This window comes from Furipterus horrens, unplaced genomic scaffold (genome assembly GCF_987537825.1).
Source record: "Furipterus horrens unplaced genomic scaffold, mFurHor1.1.pri manual_scaffold_5, whole genome shotgun sequence".
Taxonomy (NCBI): domain Eukaryota; kingdom Metazoa; phylum Chordata; class Mammalia; order Chiroptera; family Furipteridae; genus Furipterus; species Furipterus horrens.
The window spans coordinates 115,140,674-115,163,584 of NW_028327175.1; the positions used below are offsets into that span (position 1 = coordinate 115,140,674).

Here is a 22,911-nt window from a genome sequence, read left to right on the forward strand (position 1 = left end):
CACAAACTGTGTGGATTGATTGGCAAGGACTGTGGAAGAGGAAAGGCAGTGGGGCATGAACTACACAGGATGTTTCTGGAAGTGGATTTTATTTCCATACCCCAACCTCAAACTCTGGGTTGGGAAGCGCACCATTTTTTCCTGTGGGAAATGCTTTTCTAGAATTTTAGTGGAAATTAGTGAGAAAGATAGGATTATTTGGTCATGGATTTTCTAAGAATATTTCTTTTTATTATTTTTTTAATTGATTTTAGAGAGGGGGAGAGAGAGAAAGAGATTGATTGATTTGTTGTTCCATTTATTAATATATTCATTGGTTGATTCTTGTATGCGCCCTGACCCAGGATTGAATCCACAACCTGGGCATATTGGGACAATGCTCTAACCATCTGAGCTACCCAGCCAGGGCTCTAAGAATGTTTCTGAAAGGTGAGTTGACAAAAGAGAAATCAGTTGCAGTTGGACTCCATTGTCTGAGTTCTTTCCTCTCTCCCCAGCACTGGACTAGCAGACTGTGTCTGTTGGTGGAAAGTAGTCAAGGCTCCACGTTAGGATTTCTCAACCTTGGCACTACTGACAGTCAGGGCCAGGTCATTCTTTGTGTTGGGGGCTGTCCTGTGCACTGAAGGTTGTTTAGCAGCATCCTGAGCCTCAACTCCGGCTCTGGTAAACCCCACATGTGAGATGGCTGGGCATGTCTAGTATATCTTGCGTTTGTTTAGGGGAGAGTTAGATTTGAATAAGAAGAATGGTGGTGGCTGGACCCCGCTGATGTATGCCTCCTACATTGGACACGATACCATCGTGCACCTGCTGCTCGAGGCGGGGGTGAGTGTGAATGTGCCGACCCCAGAAGGGCAGACTCCACTGATGCTGGCTTCCAGCTGTGGCAACGAGAGCATCGCCTACTTTCTCCTCCAGGTGAGCTACGAGGGGTCTCAGGCCCAGAAATCTGAGGGGCTTCCAGCTGTTCTGGCAGAGACATGAACCACTGTAGGCCGTGGTGTGCATGTGTGTGTAATCATTTTGATTCTTTCAGCACGATGGCCTGGAGGGCACCTGCCCCATGCAGAGGAGATGAGGCTGTAATGAGCATTCTGTGTTCTCTTGAAGCAAGGTGCTGAGCTAGAAATGAAGGACATTCAAGGCTGGACTGCCCTCTTCCACTGCACCAGCGCGGGACATCAACAGATGGTCAAGTTCCTTTTGGACAGTGGGGCAAATGCCAACGTGAGGTAATTACCAGGTCTTAAGTGGCCACAGGCGTGGGTGCAGTCACATCTAACTCTGAGGAGGGCAACTGTAAAGGCAGCTACAGGCCAGAATCAGGGTAGCCCCTCATCTCTATGAGGGGTTCAGACAGTTGGATGCAGCACTTGAAGCTCTTTGAGCCTTTTCTTTATCTGAATACTGAGGATAGCAATACCTGTGTCATAGAGTTGTTAGAAGAATTTTATGTTCTTTTATAAGCCAGGGGCCTAACATAGTGAATGGCATTTAATTCACATGCATTGAATGCTCGTTTCTTTCTTTCTCTTTTTGGCCTTATTTGGTGAGGTGATGTTTTGAAAACAGTCATGAGTTTTATAAGCTGGAAGGGATATTGTCTAAATAATGCAATGATGGTAATCCTCTTTTAACACAGCATGCAACTGGCACTGTCCACAGCCCCTGATCGATGTTATCTATTGTGAGACACACCATAGCTTTCATGCCACCAAGAGAGAAAAAAAAATGCTACTGATTAAATTGCAACTCACCTGTGTATAGGTTTTGAGACATGTTCTGACTGCAGAGATGTTAAATGTGAAAACGATGTGTTTGAGTGTGGATGAAACCCAGAATTTAGCTTGGTTTCTGTCTTCTAGACCAGCATGAATGAAGTGCGGGTTAAGGGGCACTCTGAAGACAGTGCTGAGTTAACCATAACCAAACACAAAACATAAGCATCAGGTACCAAGTATAGTAAAAGCAGGTAGATTATTAGTCCCAGAACTTTTGAAAGGGTTCCTGAAGAATGTTGAACTGAAAAGACAGGATCTGGTTAGGTGGATGGGAGATATTAGCTTTCTGTGAGCCGTGAAGGGCAATAGCTGTCTTTTGTGGATGATTCAAGTGGAGACTTAAGAGATAGTGAAGGAGTGAAGACAGACAGAATGTCTTTAGGACAAAAGACTAGAGCTCGGGTAGAAAATACAAGAGTTCATAAGGCTGATGTGTTGGTGAAAACTTTTCTCATCTCTCCCCGTTAATTCTTACAAGAGGGGGACCTCTGCACTTAGGGATGATGGGTGACTGCATCAGCTTGGCTTTGTCTGCATCAGGGAAGCATCTTCCTGGGAGAATTCTTCTCTGCTAATCGTTGGACTGTGGCCTCTGTCTTTCAGGGAGCCAATATATGGATTCACTCCTTTGATGGAAGCAGCTGCTGCTGGCCATGAAATAATTGTGCAGTATTTTCTGAATCATGTAAGTGACCCTCTGTATTAGCTTATAATTTAGGCACAGCAAGTGACAAATCATGTCACTGAAGTATAAACTATAACAATTTTTTGCTCCACAGAAATTACTGCACTTCATGTAGTTATTCAACACATTTTCATTGAGTATCCATTGATGCCAAGTGCTAGGTGACACTTAGGCATTGGGGGTGCAGTGGTGAGTAAAAACAGACTCCTATTCCTTTCAGAATTTTTAAAATACTGTTATTTGAAAGTATGTAAGTATATTTTTAAAAAATCCTCTTACTTTAAAAAAGATCTTCTCTTTTCAACCACTCCCTTCTCCTCTCCAAGATGCCCACTTGGTTTGATAAAGAAACATTCCAGAATTTTTCTTCTGCTTAAATATACATCCATAAACACCTGTAAACATAGTGCTTTTTGTTTTGGACAGAGTGAGCTGGTTCTGTATATTTGCTTTTCAGCTTTTTAAAAAATCACTTAATATGCCATAGACATCTTATTCTTGTATAGTATTCCATGCATAATCTGTGTCAAAATTAATTTAATCAGTTCCTTATTAGTAGAAATTTAGGTTTCCCACATTTTACAATTATAACCAACGCTCCACGCAATATTTTTATATATACAGCTTTAGCATGCATACAGTTATTTCTGTATACTGTATATCTACAAGAAGGATTGCCGGTGCTCACATGTTAAATTTAATAGGTCCTAATAAAAAGATAATTAGAAGATGGGTAAAGACTCCAAATAGACATTTTGCCAAAGAAGATATACAGATGGGCAATAAGCACAGGTTAAAACATGGTTGACATCATTAGTTATCAGGGAAACGGAAATCTGGGAAATACAAATCAAAACTACTAGGATGTCTAATAAAGAAATGAACAATAGCAAGGGCTGGCGAGGATGTGGAGAAATTGGAAACCTCATACACTGCTGACGGGAATGTAAATGATGCAGCCTTTTTGGAAAACAGTCTGGCTGTTACTCAAACATTTAAACATTGAGTTAGTGTGTGACCCAGCAGTTCCACTCCTGAGAGAACTGAAAACATGTCCATGCAAAAACTTAAGCACAATGTCCATAGCAGTGTTACTTATAATAACCAAAATGTGGAAACAACCCAAATGTCCATCAACAAAGAGATGGATAAATAAAATGTGTTATATTCATTGGGCATAAAAAGGATGCTACAGGGATCAACCTTGAAAATGTTACGCTAAGTGAAAGAAGCCAGATGAAAAGGATCACATACTGTATGATGCCTTTTATATGAAATGTCCAGCATAAGCAGATCTACAGAGACAGAAGGAGATTAGTGGTTGCCTCCGGCTGGAGGGGGTGGGAAGATTGGGGAGAGGGCAATCATTAAGGGGTACAGGATCTGTTTAGGGTGATGAAGATGTCCTGAATTGTGGTGATAGTTGCACACCATTGAATTGTACACTGTAAATGGGTGAATTGCATAGTATGTGAACTTTACTTTAATAAAGTTGTTTTTAAAAATCAAGTAGCGAAAGTATTGTTTAGATATAAAGTCCTAAGAAACTCCCTCTAAAAAGTTGGTCTGTTGTCCTTCCTCCCAGTAGTATACAAAGGCGCCCATTTTCTCATGTCCTCACCAGCCTTTAAGGTGGAAGGTTACCCATTTTGAATTTCTTCCAATCTGGTGGGAGAAAAGTGGCGTTGCATTTCAGTTTGCACTTACTATTGAGGTTGAACATTTGAAATTTGTAATTCTTTGATGAATTGTCTCTTTATGTTTTGGCCCAATTTTCTGTTGTATAGTAATTTTTTTCCCAGAGAAGGAAAACTCTGACTCCAAAAAACCTCCGCTGCCTTGCGGCATACCTCTTCAGGGGAAAGGCTAAGGGAGTAAACCCCGACAGAAAATCCGGAGCCGGAGTCCCTAAGGCGGTTTGACGTTGTAGTCAACACCGGCAACTCCTGCGGCGCACCTGAAGCCAAGCTGTATTGACTCCGTCTTTCCCTTGGACCCTTCAGCTGCGAAGAGAGGGGGTGTCTGCTGCATGGGCAACAGCAGACCCTCCATATCACCCTGCCCAGGCTCTGTAGCTTCAGCTTCACTGGAGAGGACACTCCAGCGTCATCGCAAGATGACAGATACCGTGTCACTCCCGAGTCGGACTGCACAACCATTCTCGGCAGTGCAGATAGACTCTTAAGAAGCTACACCATCGTCTCTCGAGACGGACGGCTGCCGAAACGAAACGAGCCTCAGAAAGATTTCCTATTTGCTCATCGGTTAGGTCCCTTTTCTGCTGCCTGGTGAGCTGCGTCACCGGGATTTCAATCATGGTCTGCTTCATCCTGACAGTTTTCTGTTTACCTTTGCTTCCTGGAGGGCTGTAGGCGGCGGAGCCCTGTGCACTCGTCACTACCTGGTGACCTTTGTCACCGCTCTGTGGCGCTTATGTGGGAGCGGGTGTCCAAGATGGATTCCTGCCATTACTCTCCGCTGAGAGACCAGGGGTATCTTCCTTCGTCTCCACGCCCTCTGGGCCTCACAGTCGGGGGCATTGGGGATCTGCCTTCCCCAGCATTGGAATCACAAGCTGATGGGTCTAGACTGCAGCCAGGATTGCTCCACTGGTGTTTCTCGCAGTCCCGCTGCTATCCCCGCTGCTAGCACAGACAGCACCGCCTGACTTTTCCCCTTGGTCGCCCCTCCTACCCGTCCGGATGAGCACCGCTGGTTTATAACTTCATACATTGGGCTTCCATGTAGTTTTATTTTCTGGAATTTCTGGTTATCTTTGGTTTTGAGGTAGTTGTATTCCTACTTAGTTGTGGAGAGAGACAGAGCGTGTCAGTCTAAGCCTCCATCTTGGCTGGAAGTCCTCGCCTTCACTTCTCTTATGGGTTTGCTGTACTCAAGCATATCTGTCAAACCTGTGAGCATCTTTATCACCAGTGTTTTGAATTCTCCATCTGTTAGGTTGTCTATCTCCTCATCTGTTAGGTTGGCTATCTCCTCATCTCTTAGTGCTCCCACTGGAAACTTGATCCGTTTCCCCTTTTGAGCCATACTTCTCTGTCTCCTCATTCTGACAGGCTCCTGTGTTTGTTTGCCTCTGCGTCCCAGGTAGAGCTGTTGCTCCTGTTAACATTGTAAGGGGCGGAGCCTTAGGGATTCGTCAGTACAGGGCGACCTGTTTCAGCATGTTGTGAGGCTGTATGTTGGGGAGGGGTCGGAGAGGGAACAATGCCGCCTGCTCAGTGCTCACCCCTTTTCCAGGCACCTCCCACTTCCGCACCGGACTGGCGCCCCTTTAGCTGCTGCTCTAGCTGTCGTTCCCAGAGTGGTGGGTCTGTGAATGTTCTAGGGCTGTGGGGGCCCTTTAAACAAGAGGACTCTGCTGAGACCGGCAGTTTCTGCCTCCACTCCAACCCCCACTGGTTTGCACAGTCAGAAGTAATGATGTAACAGAACCCCTGGGCTGCTCCAATTGAAACAGAACCCATGGGCTGTTTAGTTAGGGGTCCGATTGCCCGCCGCCAGAATTATAACTCAATACCAGAGTTCGGTGAAAAGAAAAAGAATTGTTTATTTACACATAGTCCTGCCTCCCCCTCCCAGACCGGGCCAGTCTTAGGAAAGTCAGAAACACCGTTTCCCTACTTCCTAGGCACAGTTCAGCTTTACCAGCAGCTGCCAATCACTCAGTTCTGATTGGGGAGGTCCTTTCTGTGCTGTGGTGCCCTCCAGCTCTCAATGCAGAACCACCTTGTTTCTCAGCCTCCTTGTAAACTGCCTCCTTCCTGCAAACTGCATGGATCTCCTCTCCTTCCGGTGAGGGGCTGGAAACACTGTCCAGGTGTCCCTCCTGACTTTTTAAAATGTGTAACTGTGCTTTCTGCCTTCGCTGCCACTGCCACCACACTACGTCCTCTCCACCTTGACTCTGCCCCTCCTGCCTGTCAGGATGAGTATTTCTTGTTTATATCTTTGTTTGCTGGACTTCCATGCAGTTCGATTTTCTGGAACTTCTGGTTGTCTCTAGTTTTGAGGTAGTTTTATTCCTTCTTAGCTGTGGAGAGAGACACAGCGTGTCTGTCTATGCCTCCATCTTGGCTGGAAGTCCCGTTCACTCACTTTTAACAACTCTTTACTTACTGAATTTGTGACTATATTACATTTATCTTTCCTTTATTAGTGAACATTGTGTTTGCTTTGCAATTTCTAACAGTGCTGCAATTCACATGTTCTACCTGTCTTCTTAAGCACGTGTGAAGGAATTTCTTTAGGAGGTCAGGATGTATTCTACAAAGTGGAACTTTGGTGTAGGGAGGGTTCATTGGCACTAGAGAGGGCAACCCAGGCATGTGCCCTGAGAATCAAACTGGCATCTTTCGGCCAGTTGGGCACCTTTCAGGGGCCCAACCCACTGAGCTACACCAGTCAGGGCTAGAGTCTGATTTACTCTGCCCCCCGCCCCCTGCCTCTTTCTTTCTGATTTCAAATAGATAGAACTGGAAATTGTAAGAGCCAGTCATTTATGTAGTATTTTAAATGGAAAACATATTGGTGAGTCAGAGACTTTAGATCTTTTATCTGCCATGCAGATTATGTCCTTTTGGGTGCTCTGGGTTCTTTCACTTTTCAGCTGGACCTGAAAATGTGTGAGGGCAACTTGTATTCAAGAAAAGCAAATTGTGCCCTGTCTGGTGTGGCTCAGTGGATTGAGTGCCAGACTGCCAACCAAAAGGTTGCCAGTTTGATTCCCAATCAGGGCTTCAAACCCTGACTTGGGTTGTGGGCCAGGTCCCTAGTTGGGGGCATGCGAAAGGCAACCAGGTGATCTTCCTTTCACGCATCGATGTGTCCCCCTCTTTCTCCCTCCCTTCTCCTCTCTCTAAAAAAAGAAGAAAAAATGGTATTGGATCTCTTTTGGAAAATTTTAAAAATCTTAAACTTTGAAATAATTTCAGGCTTAAAGAAATATCACAAAATATGATAGTACAAAGAATTTGCACACCTTTACTAGATGCCCCAGTGTTAACATTTTATGTCTCTGTATATTTATATGCATATAATATTTAAAAAATCATTTGAAAATAAATTGCTGACATATGCCCTTTTCCCTCTAAATATTTTCATATGCATTTCTTAAAAACAGGAATTTTCTTTTTCATAATCACATGCAATTATCAAACTGAAGAAATCAACAGAGTTCTTCCTCCAGCTCCCTAATCAGCAGTTGATAGTGTTGGTCAATTCCAAGTGATTGCTTTCTGGCTGAGGTGGCCGGGGGGCACAGTTTGGAACATGTGGCTGATAGGCCAGGTTGCTCCATTGCTGGGGAGGCTGTCCGGCTTGCCCCACGTGGCCACTCCTTATTCCTTGCAGATCTCCCCCTAGGGGGGCTGAAAGTCAAAACGCAGTGAACCTGGAGACCTACCTCAGCTGTGAGGTGACTGGATGATGAACGAGCAAGTGCCACCACACAGGCCTGTTCCTTTTCTCCCAAAGTTCTGAAGTTTCAGAGGACCCTGGGCACAGACCTTTCCAAGGTGGTGATAAACCATTGCACCTCTTGTCCTAGGTCCACAGCCCTGGAAGTGAGGGTGCTTTTCAGGAGAGGTTCTTAACTCTTGTTCTTTTGCCAATTTTCACAGGGAGTCAAAGTGGACATGAGAGACCACAGTGGAGCCACAGCCCGAATGCTGGCCAAGCAGTATGGACACATGAAGATAGTGGGGTTGATAGATGCTCACTCACTTTCTTTGCCCAAGAGCCTCTATCGGAGCCCAGGTACCTATGTCTGTGGCCTCACCCTCTTCTGGAATCCCGCCCCTTGCTCTCACCTGCTTTGAGAGATTTGGCTCCTGCAGCCTTGCCAGACCTGTGTCTCCCCTGGCCAATCCATTGTGCAGTCAAGGCGGAGGCCTGCTTGTCTTAATGGGAGAGGACAAGTTAGTTAGGGTGTAGAGTGGTACCTGCCAGGCTGAATTTGGGTAAACAGGATACAGGCATGTGGTGCCTGCCCAGATGTAGGAGGTCAGCCTCATAAAGGGGCTGGCTTCTGAGTTTGTTTGTTTTGCTGCTGGTTTTTGTTTCTTGACTTTTTAGTGGTGTTTCTTGCCATGCAAAATGTTTTAATTTTATATAGTAAATACACCAATCTTTTTATTTCCTTTGGATTTTGAGTCATCTATTGCCCTGGCCAGGTGGCTCTGTTGATTGGAGAGTCGGGCATACACCAAAAGGTTGTGGGTTCAATTCCTTGCCAGGGTGCATGTCTAGGTTGTGGGTTCGATCCCTAGTTAGGGCACATACAGGAGGCAACTGATTGATGTTTCTCTCTCACGTCAGTGTAAATTTTTTTTTTTTTAAATAAATTTTGAAAGAACATATTCTTGGGTGAGGATTAAATTTTTTTAATTAAAAATTAATTTGTCTATATTTTTTTATAGTACTGACATGGTTTCATTTTTTCCATTGAGATATCTAACCCATTTACACTTTATTTTCATGTATGGTGTGAGGTATGTTTTTTTTCCAAATGGCTATCCAGTTGTCCTAGCATCATTTATTTAAAAGTCTAACTTTGACCTAGTGGTCTGAGAGGCTGTCTTTGTCACACAGATTTTCCATTTGTGCTGTGGACTTCCTATTCTGTTCTTTGTTTGTCTATTCACACACCAGAGCCACACTGCTTTAATTATAGAGGCTTTTTGTAATATGTTTTACTATCTAGTAGGGCTTGTCTCCCTTATAGCTTTGCTTTTCAAAGTTTTCCTAGTGATAGCATTTTTTGTGAATTTGAACATCAGTTTGTCTAGCTCCTTAAGAACAGCGTGCTGATATTGAGATTGTGGCAAATTTATAAATTAACTATCTCTTTATATTGAGTCCATCCCATCTAACAAAAGGAGTGTGCTTTTGTTCAAGTATATTTTTGTGTCTTACAGGAGGGTTTGAAATTTTTTCTCATACATGTTTTGCATATAACTTAAATGTATTCCTAAGTGTTGTATTTTCTTTGTTGCTGTTGTAAATGGGGTTTCACTACCATCATATCCTCTAACTGCTTATTATCTGTGAATATGAAGGCTATTGATGTCTGTATACCAATTTTTAAAAAAGATTTTATTCATTTATTTTTCTAGAGAGAAGGGAAGGGAGAGAGAGAGGTAGAGAAATATCAATGTGTGGTTGCCTCTCCTGTGCCCCAACAGGGGACCTGGCCCTCAACCCAGGCATGTGCCCTGACTGGGAATTGAACCAGTGACTCTCTGGTTTGCAGGCCAGCGCTCAATCCACTGACCCACATCAACCAGGGCTGTATACCAATTTTTTTAAAAGATTTTATTTATTGTTTTAGAGAATGGGGAAGGGTGGGAGAAAGAGAGGGAGAGAAACATTGATTGGTTGCCTCTCGTATGCACCCTGATCAGAACCAAACCTGCAACCCAGGCAAGTGCCCTGATCAGGAATTGAACCAGTGACTTTTTCTTTGCAGGATGATGCCCAACCAACAGAGCCACACCGGTCAGGGCATGTATACCAATTTTATATTCTGCTGCCTTACTCAGTTCTTTCATTGTTTGTTAGTTTTATTTATTGATTCTCTGGGGTTTTCCAGGTATAGTCCCATATAATCTGCAAATAGTGACGGATTTACTACTTCTTTATGATTTTTATACATCTGATTTCTTTAGTTTCATTGGCTAATACTTCTAATACAATGTTAAATATAATAGAGGCAGTAGATATTCACTGGGTCCTGACCTTAGTGGAAATACCACTTTAAGTAAGATGCTGACTTAAGAGTAAGGTGTGCATATATTTTATTATGTTACGAAAGTATCTGTTGCCCTGGCTGGATAGCTCAGTTGGTTAGTGTCATCCCAGTAGGCCTGGTTTGCGGGCTCCATCCTGGGTTAGGGCATATACAAAGATTAACCAATGAATGGATAGATGAGGGGTACAACAAATTGATTTTTTTTTCTCTCTCTCTTCCTCTTACTCTCAAATTAATGGGAAAAAAATATCATTTCCTATATTCTTCAGTGTTTTCTATAGGAATAAGTGTTTAATTTTATCAAAGGCTTTTTCAACATCTGTGGAAATGTTGGTGAATTTTCTCCTTAGGTCAGTTAACATGATATATTAATGAGTTTTCTAATAATGACCAACTTTACCTTCTTGACATAAATCTAACTTGGTGTATTATTTTCCTAATGTAGTGTTGGATTCTGTTTGTTAATGCTGTATTTAGTGTTTTATATGGCCATTCATAAATAATATTGCTCTGTGATTTTCTTCTTCTGTCTTTGTCAGGTATAGGTATCAATATTATACTTGTTTCTTAAAAAGAATCTGGACGTTTCCCTTCCTTTTTTGTGCTTTAGTGCAATTTTTGCAGCATTGGTGCCCCGTGGCCTTTGAAAGTTTGGTAGGATTCTCCTGTGAAACCATCTGGGCCTGGTCTTTTTTGTGGGGTGGTTCCTTGGTATGTTTTTTTGTTTGTTTGTTTCTTCTAAAGGAATTGGTATGCCTAAGCTTTCTGATTTCACTAGGTCAATTTTGGTAAACTATATTTTCCTAGGAAATCATTTCATTCAGGATTTCAAGCTTATTTACATAGAGGTCTGAAAACAGTTTTTTCTCCTTCTGCTTTTAAGTTTGTTCTGTTTCAATGGTTATTTCCCCTTGTCGTTTTTAAAAAAGATTTTATTTATTTATCTTTTGAGAGAGGAGAAGGGAGCGAAACATTCTGTTGGCTCTCTCACATCCCCAACTGGGGTGGGGGCCTGGCCATCAACCCAGGCATGTGCCCTGGCTGGGAAATGAACCAGGGACCTTTTGGTTTCCAGACCAGCACTCAGTCCACTGAACCACACCAACCAAGGCTTCCCTTGTCATTTTGTATTTTGCTGGCTACCATCTCCATCATGTCACTCTGACCCTTTTTACTTCTTTATCTCATTCATTCTTTGGTGGTTTTCATACTCCTCTTCAACACTTCATATCTGTTATTTGGGCACCTGGTAATACAGTTTTTTGTGTGTTTTTTAAATGTTGACTTATTTTTCCTATTTTTTTCCTAAGTTCAGTCAGTTTTCTCACTGTTTTCGTATGTGTCTTTGTGTGTGTGTGTGTGTGCTTATTCTCAGTTTTTAATTTCTGATTCAGGGTGCTTTTTCCTGTTTTCTGATGCTGTTGAAGGATCTGAAGTTCAGAGTGTTGAGTAACAGTTTTTGCTGCTTCCTTGTTGGGTGCATTATGGAGAGAGGGAATGTTTTCACTTGCTGAGTATTTGATTCCCATTTTTTGTGTGCTCCCGGTAGTATTTGTGTGTAGGTGAAGATCACTAGTGCTTTGCTTCATAGACAGGGCTTGGTGCTCTGGCTAGCATGTGAATCCTGGTCCAGGGGTTCCCTTCTCCCCAGTGTCCAAGGACAGTCTCCTTACTAGGTGGCCTTTTTTTTTTTTTTTTTTTGGTGTGAGATGTAGTTAGGCCAAGCATTATGTGTCCTCTGATAAAATTTTGTCTTGCTAGATCCTGAACCTCCCCTGCTTGCTCTTTCCCTTCACTGCCCAGTTTCCAGAAGATATCTCTCCCCAGAATGCCTGCTGCTCCTCTGACTGTTCCCTTTGGGTCCATGCGTATTCTTAAGTCACTTCCCTGTGACTGTGCTCTGCTCCACCAGGATTTTTCTCAGTATTTTTGCCCATGGAATGGACTTCATCTTTCTGAGAATGACATTGGCACTTCTTTCCCCTCGTCTCTCCTCTGTGTGGTTTTTCCTAGACCTGCTTTGTTCGCCACAGAGAATAGAGGTGAGCAAGTTGGATACTTCTTTGCTGGAGAGGGGCATTTGTCTGCTTCTCACAGGAGCAGGAACTTTGAAGTTTGCGGTGCTCTCTGCGGTTTAGGTCATGTTAAAGGTGTGGGATTTGTGAGATTTTGTGGTTTCTGCTGACTTGTGCAGGCTTGAGAGAATATGTTGGAAGGTTCAGATTCATGGCGAGCTGCCTTTTCCTTGGTTCCCTCTCCATTGTACATTTATTTTTTATGACTACACCTTCTGCTTGGATGGGACCACGGCCTCCTCCTGGTGACATAGATCCTGAGGTGGATGGGAGTGAGCTGAATAGGGAAAGGAGGGAGTGGCTCACTTGAGTCACTGGCTCCTGTTTGGAACCTGGGTCAATAACTGCCTGACTTGCCCGACAATTGCTAAGAGTTGAGCTCTCAATTCACATCTGAATAAGCCCACTCCCTTCCTGGCCTCAGGACTGTTTTGTAATAAACACCAGGTCATATGGAGTGCAGTAGTAATAAAGGACTTTGCCGCATCTCCACCCCAGTTTACCAACTCCAAAATGAGAGCATATTAGACGAGAACCTGATAAAAATATATCCATGAATTTTGCCTTCTAGGTATGACAAAATATAGGAAACGATGAAAAGCAATAAAACAGTAATGGCCGTGGGGTATGCTGAGCATTTAAGCTCAGATGGGTGTTGATTTGAAATACTTCCTAAAACATTGTATGCAAGCCTCACGTGGCACTTGTTTCCCAAGAAGTTGTTTGGTTGAGAATGTAAAGGGCTAAGAAGTCGTGAATGATGCTGCCATATGTTTATGAATGGATATTATTCATCTCTTCAACTTAGAACAAAATTTATTTCCTATTGTAAACATAATACATACTTGTTATAAAAAATTCTTCAAACCCAGACAATGAGAGGAATAAGAAATAGGAATTAGAGTGCCCCATTGTATTAGACTTTTTCAGTTCAGCTCATACGTAAGAAGCTTGTTGTTCCCCCAGATGTCCCTGTAGCCCATCTGAGCAGTGGACTGGCCCATTATGGATTTTTTTTTTCAAGTTATATTAAAAAAAAATTTTCCGATTATAATTGACATTCAATATTCTACTCTACCATTGTTACTGGAAGTCCCATTATGGCATTTCTTACAAGTGAAGTCCTAGGAAACATATTTTTCTTCTTAATTTAAGAAAACCAATTGTGGGTGATTTTCTTCCAGTCTACTATGAGAATTAAGAATTAGTAAACTAGTTTATCACTGGACAAATTGTCTAAATTTTCGTATTTGACCCACAGAAAAATATGAGGATCTGAGCTCCTCAGATGAATCCTGCCCTGTTCCTCAGAGGCCGTGTCGGAAGAAGGGCCTCAGCATCCATGAGGGGCCTCGGGCCTTGGCCAGGATCACAGCTATTGGGCATGGAGGCAAGACCCAGCCGTCTTGCTATGGTGAGCATCCCACATTTCCTGATGGCTTTTTGATAGTGCTTTCAAGGATTCTATCTGGATGAGAAGGAGCAACTCTCAGGCTCCTGAAATGTGGGCCACTGGGTGGGAGAAGCAGCTCAAAGGCTCAAAATTGATGACAGTGTTGGAAATACATTAGTCAGTGGCTGGCTCTTGGATTTGTATTCATCCTTTGATTTTTCTTTTCATTGGTTAAAATTACAAATAATAATACCAGTAAAATTACAAATAATAGGCTCAGATTTCATTCATCACATAGTGGGTCAGCTAGTGCAGAAACAATGTGACGTTTGAGTCCTACTTCCTATCTCTGGCCATATCACCTGGGCATGATACTTAACACATTTTTCAGCTTGAGATGGATGTGCCTCTGGGCCAAGCCAAGGAATGACTTCACTCTTGCTCTTTTCTCCAGGCGATGGATTCAATGCTCAGATCCTTCTGAGAATTAGTGCATGGTGCACTTGATGGGCTAGAATTCTTGACCCCAAGTTTCCAGATCTCCTGAATTTATTCTCAAATTGTCAGCTCCTGAATATTGAGTACAGTGTTCTTAGGAAGTGCGGGAGGCACCAGTAGTACTTGGGGCAAGTTGTTTTTCTTTTCTTTTTTCTTTTTATCCTCACCTGAGGCTATATTTATTGATTTTAGAGAGAGAAGCAGGGGGAGAGAGAGAGACAGAGAAAGAAATATTGATGTGAGAGAGAAACATCAATCGGTTGCCTCCCGTACTCACCCTAATTGGGGATCGAACCTGCAATTTAGATGTGTGCCCTGACTGGGAATTGAACCTACAGCCTTTTGGTGTACAGGATGATTCTAGCCAACTGAGCCACCCAGCCAGGGCGCAAGTTGGGTTTTATGCTCACTCTCTTGCTCTGGCCTGACCAACTGTTAAAACAGGCATACAAGTTACATCATTTTTTGATGTCTGTCACCCATCAGTGGCCAGGCCAATGTACTGGTCTAACGGGCTGGGTAGATAGGCCTTTTTCATGAACAAACGTTCCTCTGAAGCCTGGGCTTGGGAGAAATCAACTTTCCCAGTCAGAGGAGATCATATTTCTGTCAGGAGTATGTGAGTAACTTGATTTCCTTCTAAGAACCTTGGAAGGAGTCCTGGGGTTGAGAACTCGAGGCCCAGCTCCTGCCGTCCCTGGCGCGGTGGGCTGACTGAGCCACTGAGGAAGACCCTCCCCCAGCTGCTATCAAGCTCCTGCTGCAGGGTGAGGGCATGGCTCATATGCTTCCTGTCTGATGTGCTTATAAGCACATGGCTTTGGGACCTTTGGCCAAGTTGTTTTAGTTTTGAGTGGCAGAGTCTGTTCCTTTTTGACGAGCCCATGGTACCTCTCCCACCCTGAGATATGGTCAGAACATAAGAAGGATGGGTCTTACTCTGGAGGCAGAGTGCAGTTCATCTGTGTAGCCATCCAACAAATCTTTTTTTTTTTAATGGAATTCTTTGAAGTTACCAAATAATCTAGGGCTGAAAGTCATTTGTACACATTTTTTTTATGTACCCACAGAGAAGGCTCGAAAAATGTTCACCAAAATAATGATGATAGTTGGCTCTTGGTTGTGGCATTTCAGGCAAATTTTGTTTTTTCTTCTTACACCTTATATTTAAAATTTCTTTTCTTTTTTTAAAAAAAGATTTTATTTATTTTTAGAGAGAGAGGAAGGGAGGGAGGAAGAGAGGAAGAGAGACATCAGTGTGTGATTGCCTCTCGTGCAACCCCAACCAGGGACCTGGCCTGCAACCCAAGCATGTGCCCTGACTGGGAATCAACCCTGTGACCCTTTGGTTCTCAGGCCAGCACTCAATCAATCCACTGAGCCACACCAGCCAGGGCTAAATTTCCTATAGGTACATATGTTCTTTGCCAACAATAAAAAAATTTTTTTTGAGTGGTAAATACACAGATTGTAAAAAGCCTTGATAATTACAGAAAGGTATAACGAAGAAAATAAATTAGTCACGGCCCTATCAGCCAGTCTGTTTACGCAAATAAATGCATTTCCTGTGAGGAAGGGGCAGGGACAAAATTGGAGTGGAACTCTGGTTTCTGTTCTGCATTTCCTCCTTGTTTTCTTGCAGGCAGGTATGTTCAAAGGTTGTGTAATTTGGTATTGCTGTAGTTAATTTTTAGCCCAGGGCCTCCAACCTTCCTGCTCAGCCAGATCTTATTTTGGCTGGAGTTGACTGACCAGAAGAGGAAACCCTTAAATGCCTGTGTTGAAAAGTCACAGGGACCATAAAGGCTGGTGTGTGAGATTAGATACTTCCAGCTAAAAGGGACACCGAGTGGTATAGTTTTTCTTGCTCTCAGGAGATTGAAAACACAGCTTACCATTTCCTACTCTTTGCATTTGGAAAAGAAAGAGCATAGCGTGGGAGAGGCACCAGGCTTGCCCAGGTGCTTTGACTCCGCGGTGCACTTGCCCTGGGACACAAGGTTGGTCTCTCAGCCCCTCAGAGCCTGTCTCCTCACCTTCAAACTACACATAACAGTATGTCCAGGTTACTGTGGTCAGTGGATGAGATAATGGCCAGGAAGATACAAATATCCTTTCTGCCTGCCTAAATTCTGGGCCTTTACACCAAGGTTCCTCTGAGAAGGTGGTCACATTTGGAAGGAGGAACTTGTTCCGCAACCCCCCCCCCTTTTTTTTTAATGATTGTAGTTATATATTCTCAGAGAGAGGGGGAGAGGAGAAGGAAAGGAGAAAGAGAGGGAGAGAAACATTGACGTGAAAGAGAAACATCAATAGGTTGCCTCCTCCGTAAGCCTGACCAGGGACCAGCCCACAAGCCAGGCATGTGCCCTGACCAGCAATTGAACCAGCGACAGTTCAGTTTGTGGGACAACGCCCAACCAACTGAACTATACCTGTCAAAGCTTGTCTTCCCTTTTGTATTTGTATGGGTTTATGTGCCCATTCTGACCACAGAGCAGGTGCCTCCACGGGGCTATGTCACCTTCAACAGCAGTGATGAGAATCTCCTGGAAGCGGAGGGTCTCTGCTACAGAGATGTCACCTCCCCCATCAACGATCGGGACGTGGAGAGCAGCAGCAGCAGCAGTCGGGGTATGTGTGCTACCCCCACCCCACTCCACTCCACAATGCCTGGCTAGGGGCTTTGCCAGGTTTAGGATTCCCATGTGCCTTCCCCACCCCACCCCACCCCCATCCTGCCAGGGCTTGGGTGCTGTGGTGAGTCTGTCCAGTAGAGAACAAGAGAATGAAAGACATAGAAGGCTCTTCTGAGGAGAGTCAGAGTCTGGCATGGTCACAGGACACAGGAGAGAAGAAGCTTCCAGCCAGCATTTCCATGCAGGATCTGGGGGAGCTGCTCCAGACAGGTTTACCTTATTCTTTTTTGACATATTAAGCACCCAGCCTGTTTTGTCTTCCTTTCCGTTTAGTATAGTGTCTGTCACCAGTGACTGACATGGTGCTTAATGTGTTAAGATTTTATTTATTTCTAGAGAGAGGGGAAAGGAGGGAGAGAGGGAGAGAAACATAAGTGTGTGATTGCCTCTCGCACGCCCCCAACTGGGGACCTGGCCCACAACCCAGGCATTTGCCCTGACTGGGAATCGAACCTGTGACCTTTTGGTTCACAGGCTGGCACTCAATCCACTGAGCCACACCAGCCAGCCAGGGCAGGTTTACCTTCTTGATTGGTGAGCCCTCAGGGAAATGTCTTTGTTCATTCAGCAGCTGTTTACTGAGTGCCCTGTGTACCAAGTATTGTTCTAAATGCTTGGATTTACCAGTGAACAGAACAAAAAACACTGCCCCCCCGTGTGCGTAGAGGAGAAGGAGCAGGCCATACAGGCAGCATGAAACAGGACACAGTGAACTATCTAAGGAGTTGATGAAACAGCTCAGGCTCTGGGGAGGCACTGTGAGTGAGTCCTGTAGTCAGCTGTCCTTGTCTTCACTGTTGTCAGAAGAGCAGGCCCTTTGTGCCCACCTTGGGGCTGTGCGGAGCAGCAGTAGCAGCGAGGGCCTGGGAAGAGCCCCAGGAGTCAGCAGCGAGGCCTCTTTGGAGAGCAATGAGGTAAGGCTTCTCCGTATTTCTTATCTTTCATCCCCCGCCCCTTTCTTGGTGTCATGGAGGGTGCTAACAGTTCATTTGAGATGGGTGAGTCTCGTAACAGGGACTTAATACATGTCTCTGTTGGCTAGGACAAACAGGGTCCAGGGCCACTCTCTAGGAGAACCACCTGGGTTTAGGTGACCTCAGTCATAGCCTCTGTGGCAGATGGGGGAGTTTCAAATCTTTCCCACACTGTGAGGCAAGTGGCACAGATCGAGAGTAGAAGCTGGAATCATGGGGCAGCGAGCAGTTTGGATGCAGCCATGTCTGCTGTGAGACCTTTAGTGTTTGTTTGTTTTTATCCTCACACAAGGAGAGTCTTTCACTTCTTTTTTAGAGAGAGGAAAGGTGAGAGAGAGAAAGAGAAAGAGAAATATTGATTGGTTGCCTTCCATATGCATCCCCGACCAGGGATCAAAGCTGCAACCCAGACATGCCCTGACCGAGGCTCAAACCCGCAGCCTTTCAGTTTACGGGACAGTGCTCCAACTGCGCCATACTGGCCAGGGCAGTGTTACTTTATCTTTTGAGCAGTTCTGTTATGGATGTTTGGTTTTGGGGTTTATTTTTTTGTAAGGGATTTATCCAAGGCTTCACAACTTAATAGTAACAGAACTGGGACATAAAACCAGTTCTGGCTGACTGCAAAGCTCATGCACTCTTCCTCTACACCTTTTTCTATTCCCATTCCCCACTGCTGTCCCCTTTGGCAGTTATCAGCTTGTTCACTGTGTCCGTATATTGGTTTCTGTTTTGGTTTTGGAGTTTATATGCAAGTGAAATCATGTGGTATATTTCTCTTCTTTCACTTAGCATAATACCCTCTAGGTCCATCCATGTTCTTGCACATAGCAAGATCCATTCACCTGTTGAACGCCTAGGTTGCTTCCATATATCAGCTATTTACTAGTAAGGCTGCAGTGAACATGGGGGTGCATGTATCTTTTCAAATTAGTTTTTGTTTCCTTCAGATACTCAGAACATGTAATTGCTAGATCATTTGGCAGCTCTATTTTTCATATTTTTAGGTATCTCCATACTGTTTTCCATGGTGGCTGCACCAATTTACAGTCCCACCAACAGTACACGAGAGTTCCCTCTTCACATCTTTACCAACACTTGTTAATTTATTGATGATTGTCCTTCTGACAGGTGTGAAGTGATACCTCATTGTAGGTTTAATTTGTACTTCCCTGATGATTAGTCCTTCAGTGTTACTTTAAACACACACCTCTTGCCACAGGATTCGGATAATGCACATAAAAGCTCGGTTCGCAAACAAACCAAAAGTTATATGAAGACCAAGAATCGCTACAGCAACAGTGACAACCAGTGGCCTCCCAGCACTGGGACTTCCAGGGCATCCTGTTCTTCAGGATCTATCCCCCAGACTGAAAGGTTCCCCTATTCAGGACCCCAGGTAAGACCATTTGTGAAACTGGTAGTCACACTGTTAGAAACAGTGTGCCTTTTGTGATTTGTGAGGCTCCATTGTGTACTTATGATGGGCCAGGCACTATTGGTGGTGGCTTTTCCCCAAATGATCTCTAAAGGTCCTTGGGCTGAGAGATTCTTAAGGTTGGAGGTCCCAGTTGCAGGGTTTGTGTCTGTTCCTTCCCCCAGGAGGGATCTGTCTCTCCCTTTGCTTATAGTACTCACTTCCATACTTGACTCAGCCTCCCTGAGCCTAGGGAGGAGAAAAATAGGACTGATCTCATAGAGCTGTTTTCAGGAGTCAGTGACAAGATGCAGGTGAAGCAGAGACAAAGTGGCACATAGTATGCACTTAATGAAAATTGCTGTTTTTGGCCCTGGCCAAGTAGCTCAGATACACCAAGGTTGCAGGTTTGATTCCCTGGTCAGGACACATGCAAGAATCAACCACTGAATGCATAAATAAGTGGAGCAACAAATGGATGTTTCTCTCTCTCTTCAATCAGTAAATATTTTTTTAAAAAAGAAAAAAACTCCTCATTATGGGTCATTCTGGTATGGCGGAGGTGCCACATACACCCTAGGCTTGGTTGGAAGTTGCTCTGTCCAGCAGAGACTTCGTGACCACGGCGGAACAAACTTTTACCCAGGACACTTTGTTATGTCTGGGGGAAGGAAGGTGACTGCCTCTCTAGCAGCCAAACCTCCATCCATTATGCCTTTTATTGAGGAGGATACATACGAGAGATACAAGGCTAAAATTCATAAATTGTCAATAGCCATTAGGCATTTGACAGTAACAGGGGTCACAGTGACCAGTCTGAGTCAGGGTCCATAAAACATCTTGGCCAGATGCAAGGTTTCATATACTCCTTGCTAGAGATTGTTTATGTTACATTGCTGATAAGGAAAGCAGAGCAAGTTCTAAAGCATAATGAGCATAATGAGCATCCTTTGATCTAATTCCCATGGCAACCCTCTGAGTGATTGTCAGTCATGTTCCTCATGCAGCCTTATGTTGAGACTTAGAGACAAGCGCGGCCAGGATACTGGCGGCTTGTCATGCTCAGGCCAGGGCTACAGTTCCTTAAACCACGAGGAGTAGTTGCCCGCAATTCTGACTAAGCAGTTTCTTAGGGATTACAGGTATGACATAGCAGCTCAACTGTCTAATGTGTGCTTATTGAGTTCTTTTGCCCTTTGTGGGCATAGATGGTACAAAAATGAAAGACAAAGAGGTGAGTACTTGCCATTTATTTGTTCGAGTAACAGCTCTGCTCTGTTCACTAGAAGCCTATGACTTTGCTGGCTTCTCCTCGCAGTCCCCCTCTCCCTGGCACACCGCTGCCCCCAGCGGGTATCTCCAGGGCATGTACTCCCAGGTTCCACAGGCAGCTGCACCTCTCAAGTCCTTAAATGCAAAGGTAGCTGTGACAGTCACTGAGGGGGTAGAGCAGAGCTGGAGTGCTTTCAGAGTTTCAGACTCAAAGAATTTGCCTTATTAGACCTGTCTGATGGTTCCCTAGAAGACATGCTTACAAGGCTGTATTGGACTTGATTCAGAGCTTGTGTACTCAACCCCAAAAGCCCTCTCCTTGGAAGCCATGTGTTGAAAGTAATTACAGGGATATGTTTTAACTTTGCAGCTGTCTGAGGTGTTGGATAACAGTTGGGATGTAAAGATTAACCACAAAACTTAAAAGGAAAAACTGGGGAAGGAAATGTCCATAGGAGCTTTGAAAAGCTCTGACTTATTCCTGGGAGTCACTTACATGCTCAAGGCTGTGTGTATGGTCACAAAAGACCTGAGAATACCAGTGGTGATCATGAGGCTTTGAGAAGCAGGAAGCAGAGGCTAGGACAGAGGTTGAATGTTGAGGATGTGCCCCAACAAGCATACAAAGCTATTTGGAAAAGACTGGGAAATTTATAGGTTCCAGTGTTTAAAGGAATCTCTGTCTAATCCTCAGCTGACCACTAAGCTAACTGAGTAGAGAATTCAGTGTCCACAGACGAGAAAGAACATAGACAAGAAACCCCAGAGAAGGAGAATTGGATCTCCAGAATTGCTGCATTAAATTGTCCAGTTTTCAAAAGAAGAAAAAAAGGCAGAGAACAAGAAAGTGTGTCTCATAGACAGTAAGAAAAAGCAGTAATAGTAGAAGCTATCCCTGAGGAAGCCTAGACACTGGACTTATTGGACGAAGACTTTAAACAAGCTTTTAAAAATATTGTTCAAAGAGCTAAAGGAAACTACACCTAAATAGAGAACATCAAGAAAGTGATAGAAATAAAATGAACCAAACAAATTCTGGAGCTGAAAAGTATTATATAAAAACAAATGAAAATTTCCCTAGAGGGGCTAAGGAGCAGATATGAGTACGCAGAAGAATCAGAAAACTTGACAGACCAATTGAGATCATCCGATTTGAGAAACAGGAAGAAGGCTGAAGAAATACAAGCAGAAACCTGTAAGACACCATCAAGCATACAACATGCACATACGGTGCTCCAGAAGGAGAGGGAGTGGGAGAGGAAAGCAGAAAGAAATGTTTGAAAAATAGCCGAATCTTCCCAAATTTAATCAAAAACATGAATCTGCACATCCAAGAAGCTAAATGAACTCTAAGTAAGTTAAACTCAGATCCACACCTAGACATAACATAATCCAACTGTCAAAAAAACAAGATAATCTTGAAGAAAGAGAAGTGACTCATCACCCCCAAAGGAATCTCAGTAAGATTAACAGCTAATTTTCCCATCAGAAACCATGGAGACCAGAAAGACATTTGATGACATACTCAAAATAATGAAAGAAAAATAACTCAACCAAGAATGCTGTATCTAGCAAAAACTGTCCTTGGAAAGTGAGGGGAGAAATTAATAAGACAGTCCCAGGTAAGCAAAGACTTAAGAGAATGTTGTTAGCAGACCTGCCCTACAGGAAATTCTAAAGGTGTACTTCAGGCTGAAATGAAAAGACACTAGATCCAAAGACACAGATGAAAAGTTCTCTGGACTCCCTCCCTGCTCTGCCTGAGGGCAGAGAGAGAGGAGGGGGCAGCTTGGGCTCTCTGCCTGCAGTCAAGTCACTGTCCTGCTGCTGAACTTGGGGGATCAGCAGGGCTCAAATCTCACCCTTAAAAGTGACCTCATGAATACACACTTAGCAGGAGAAAATTGGCTCCCCATTGTATTGTGTGCCCTTTTTTGTCCCCATGTCTTTGTGCTGTGCCCATCCTCTGACCTGTCCTGGCCCCTCTGCCCTCTAGGACCTTGCCACACTGCTGGAACAGATCGGGTGTCTGAAGTACCTGCAGCTGTTCGAGGAACAGGATGTGGACCTTCGAATCTTCCTGACCCTCACTGAGAGCGACCTAAAGGAAATCGGTGTCACGTGAGTCCAGAGGGGCCATGTGTGGCTGCACGCCCCTTATTTCAGCCCAGGTTCTGGGACCAGCTGATGTTTCGGCTCTCCAACATTTGGATAAAAGAGCTGCTTTCTCTAGAAATCTGCTTTCTTCCTGTAGTCAGCTGTCCTCTCTCCATCCTACAGCTGCTCCTGGCCTAGATGCAGATGGCCTGGGTCCTGTGGTGCCCCAAGCTGGCCCAGCTGACAGTG

General features: G+C 44.1%; 1 protein-coding gene across 2 annotated transcripts in view; it reads left to right on the forward strand.

Annotated features, from left to right (window-relative positions):
• The window catches only part of ANKS3 (ankyrin repeat and sterile alpha motif domain containing 3), a 31,463-nt gene that overhangs the window by 4,243 nt on the left and 4,309 nt on the right, over positions 1-22,911 (forward strand). For both annotated transcript variants that reach the window (XR_016511155.1, XM_090277081.1), the window contains exons 3-11: positions 723-921; positions 1,114-1,235; positions 2,388-2,469; positions 8,109-8,244; positions 13,574-13,726; positions 16,700-16,837; positions 17,707-17,816; positions 19,099-19,275; positions 22,562-22,686. Coding sequence is in view for 1 of the 2 variants with exons in the window: in XM_090277081.1 (XP_090133207.1) it covers positions 723-921; positions 1,114-1,235; positions 2,388-2,469; positions 8,109-8,244; positions 13,574-13,726; positions 16,700-16,837; positions 17,707-17,816; positions 19,099-19,275; positions 22,562-22,686 (1,242 nt within the window). In the remaining variant the exon portion in view is untranslated. The remainder of the gene's footprint in view (positions 1-722; positions 922-1,113; positions 1,236-2,387; positions 2,470-8,108; positions 8,245-13,573; positions 13,727-16,699; positions 16,838-17,706; positions 17,817-19,098; positions 19,276-22,561; positions 22,687-22,911) is intronic.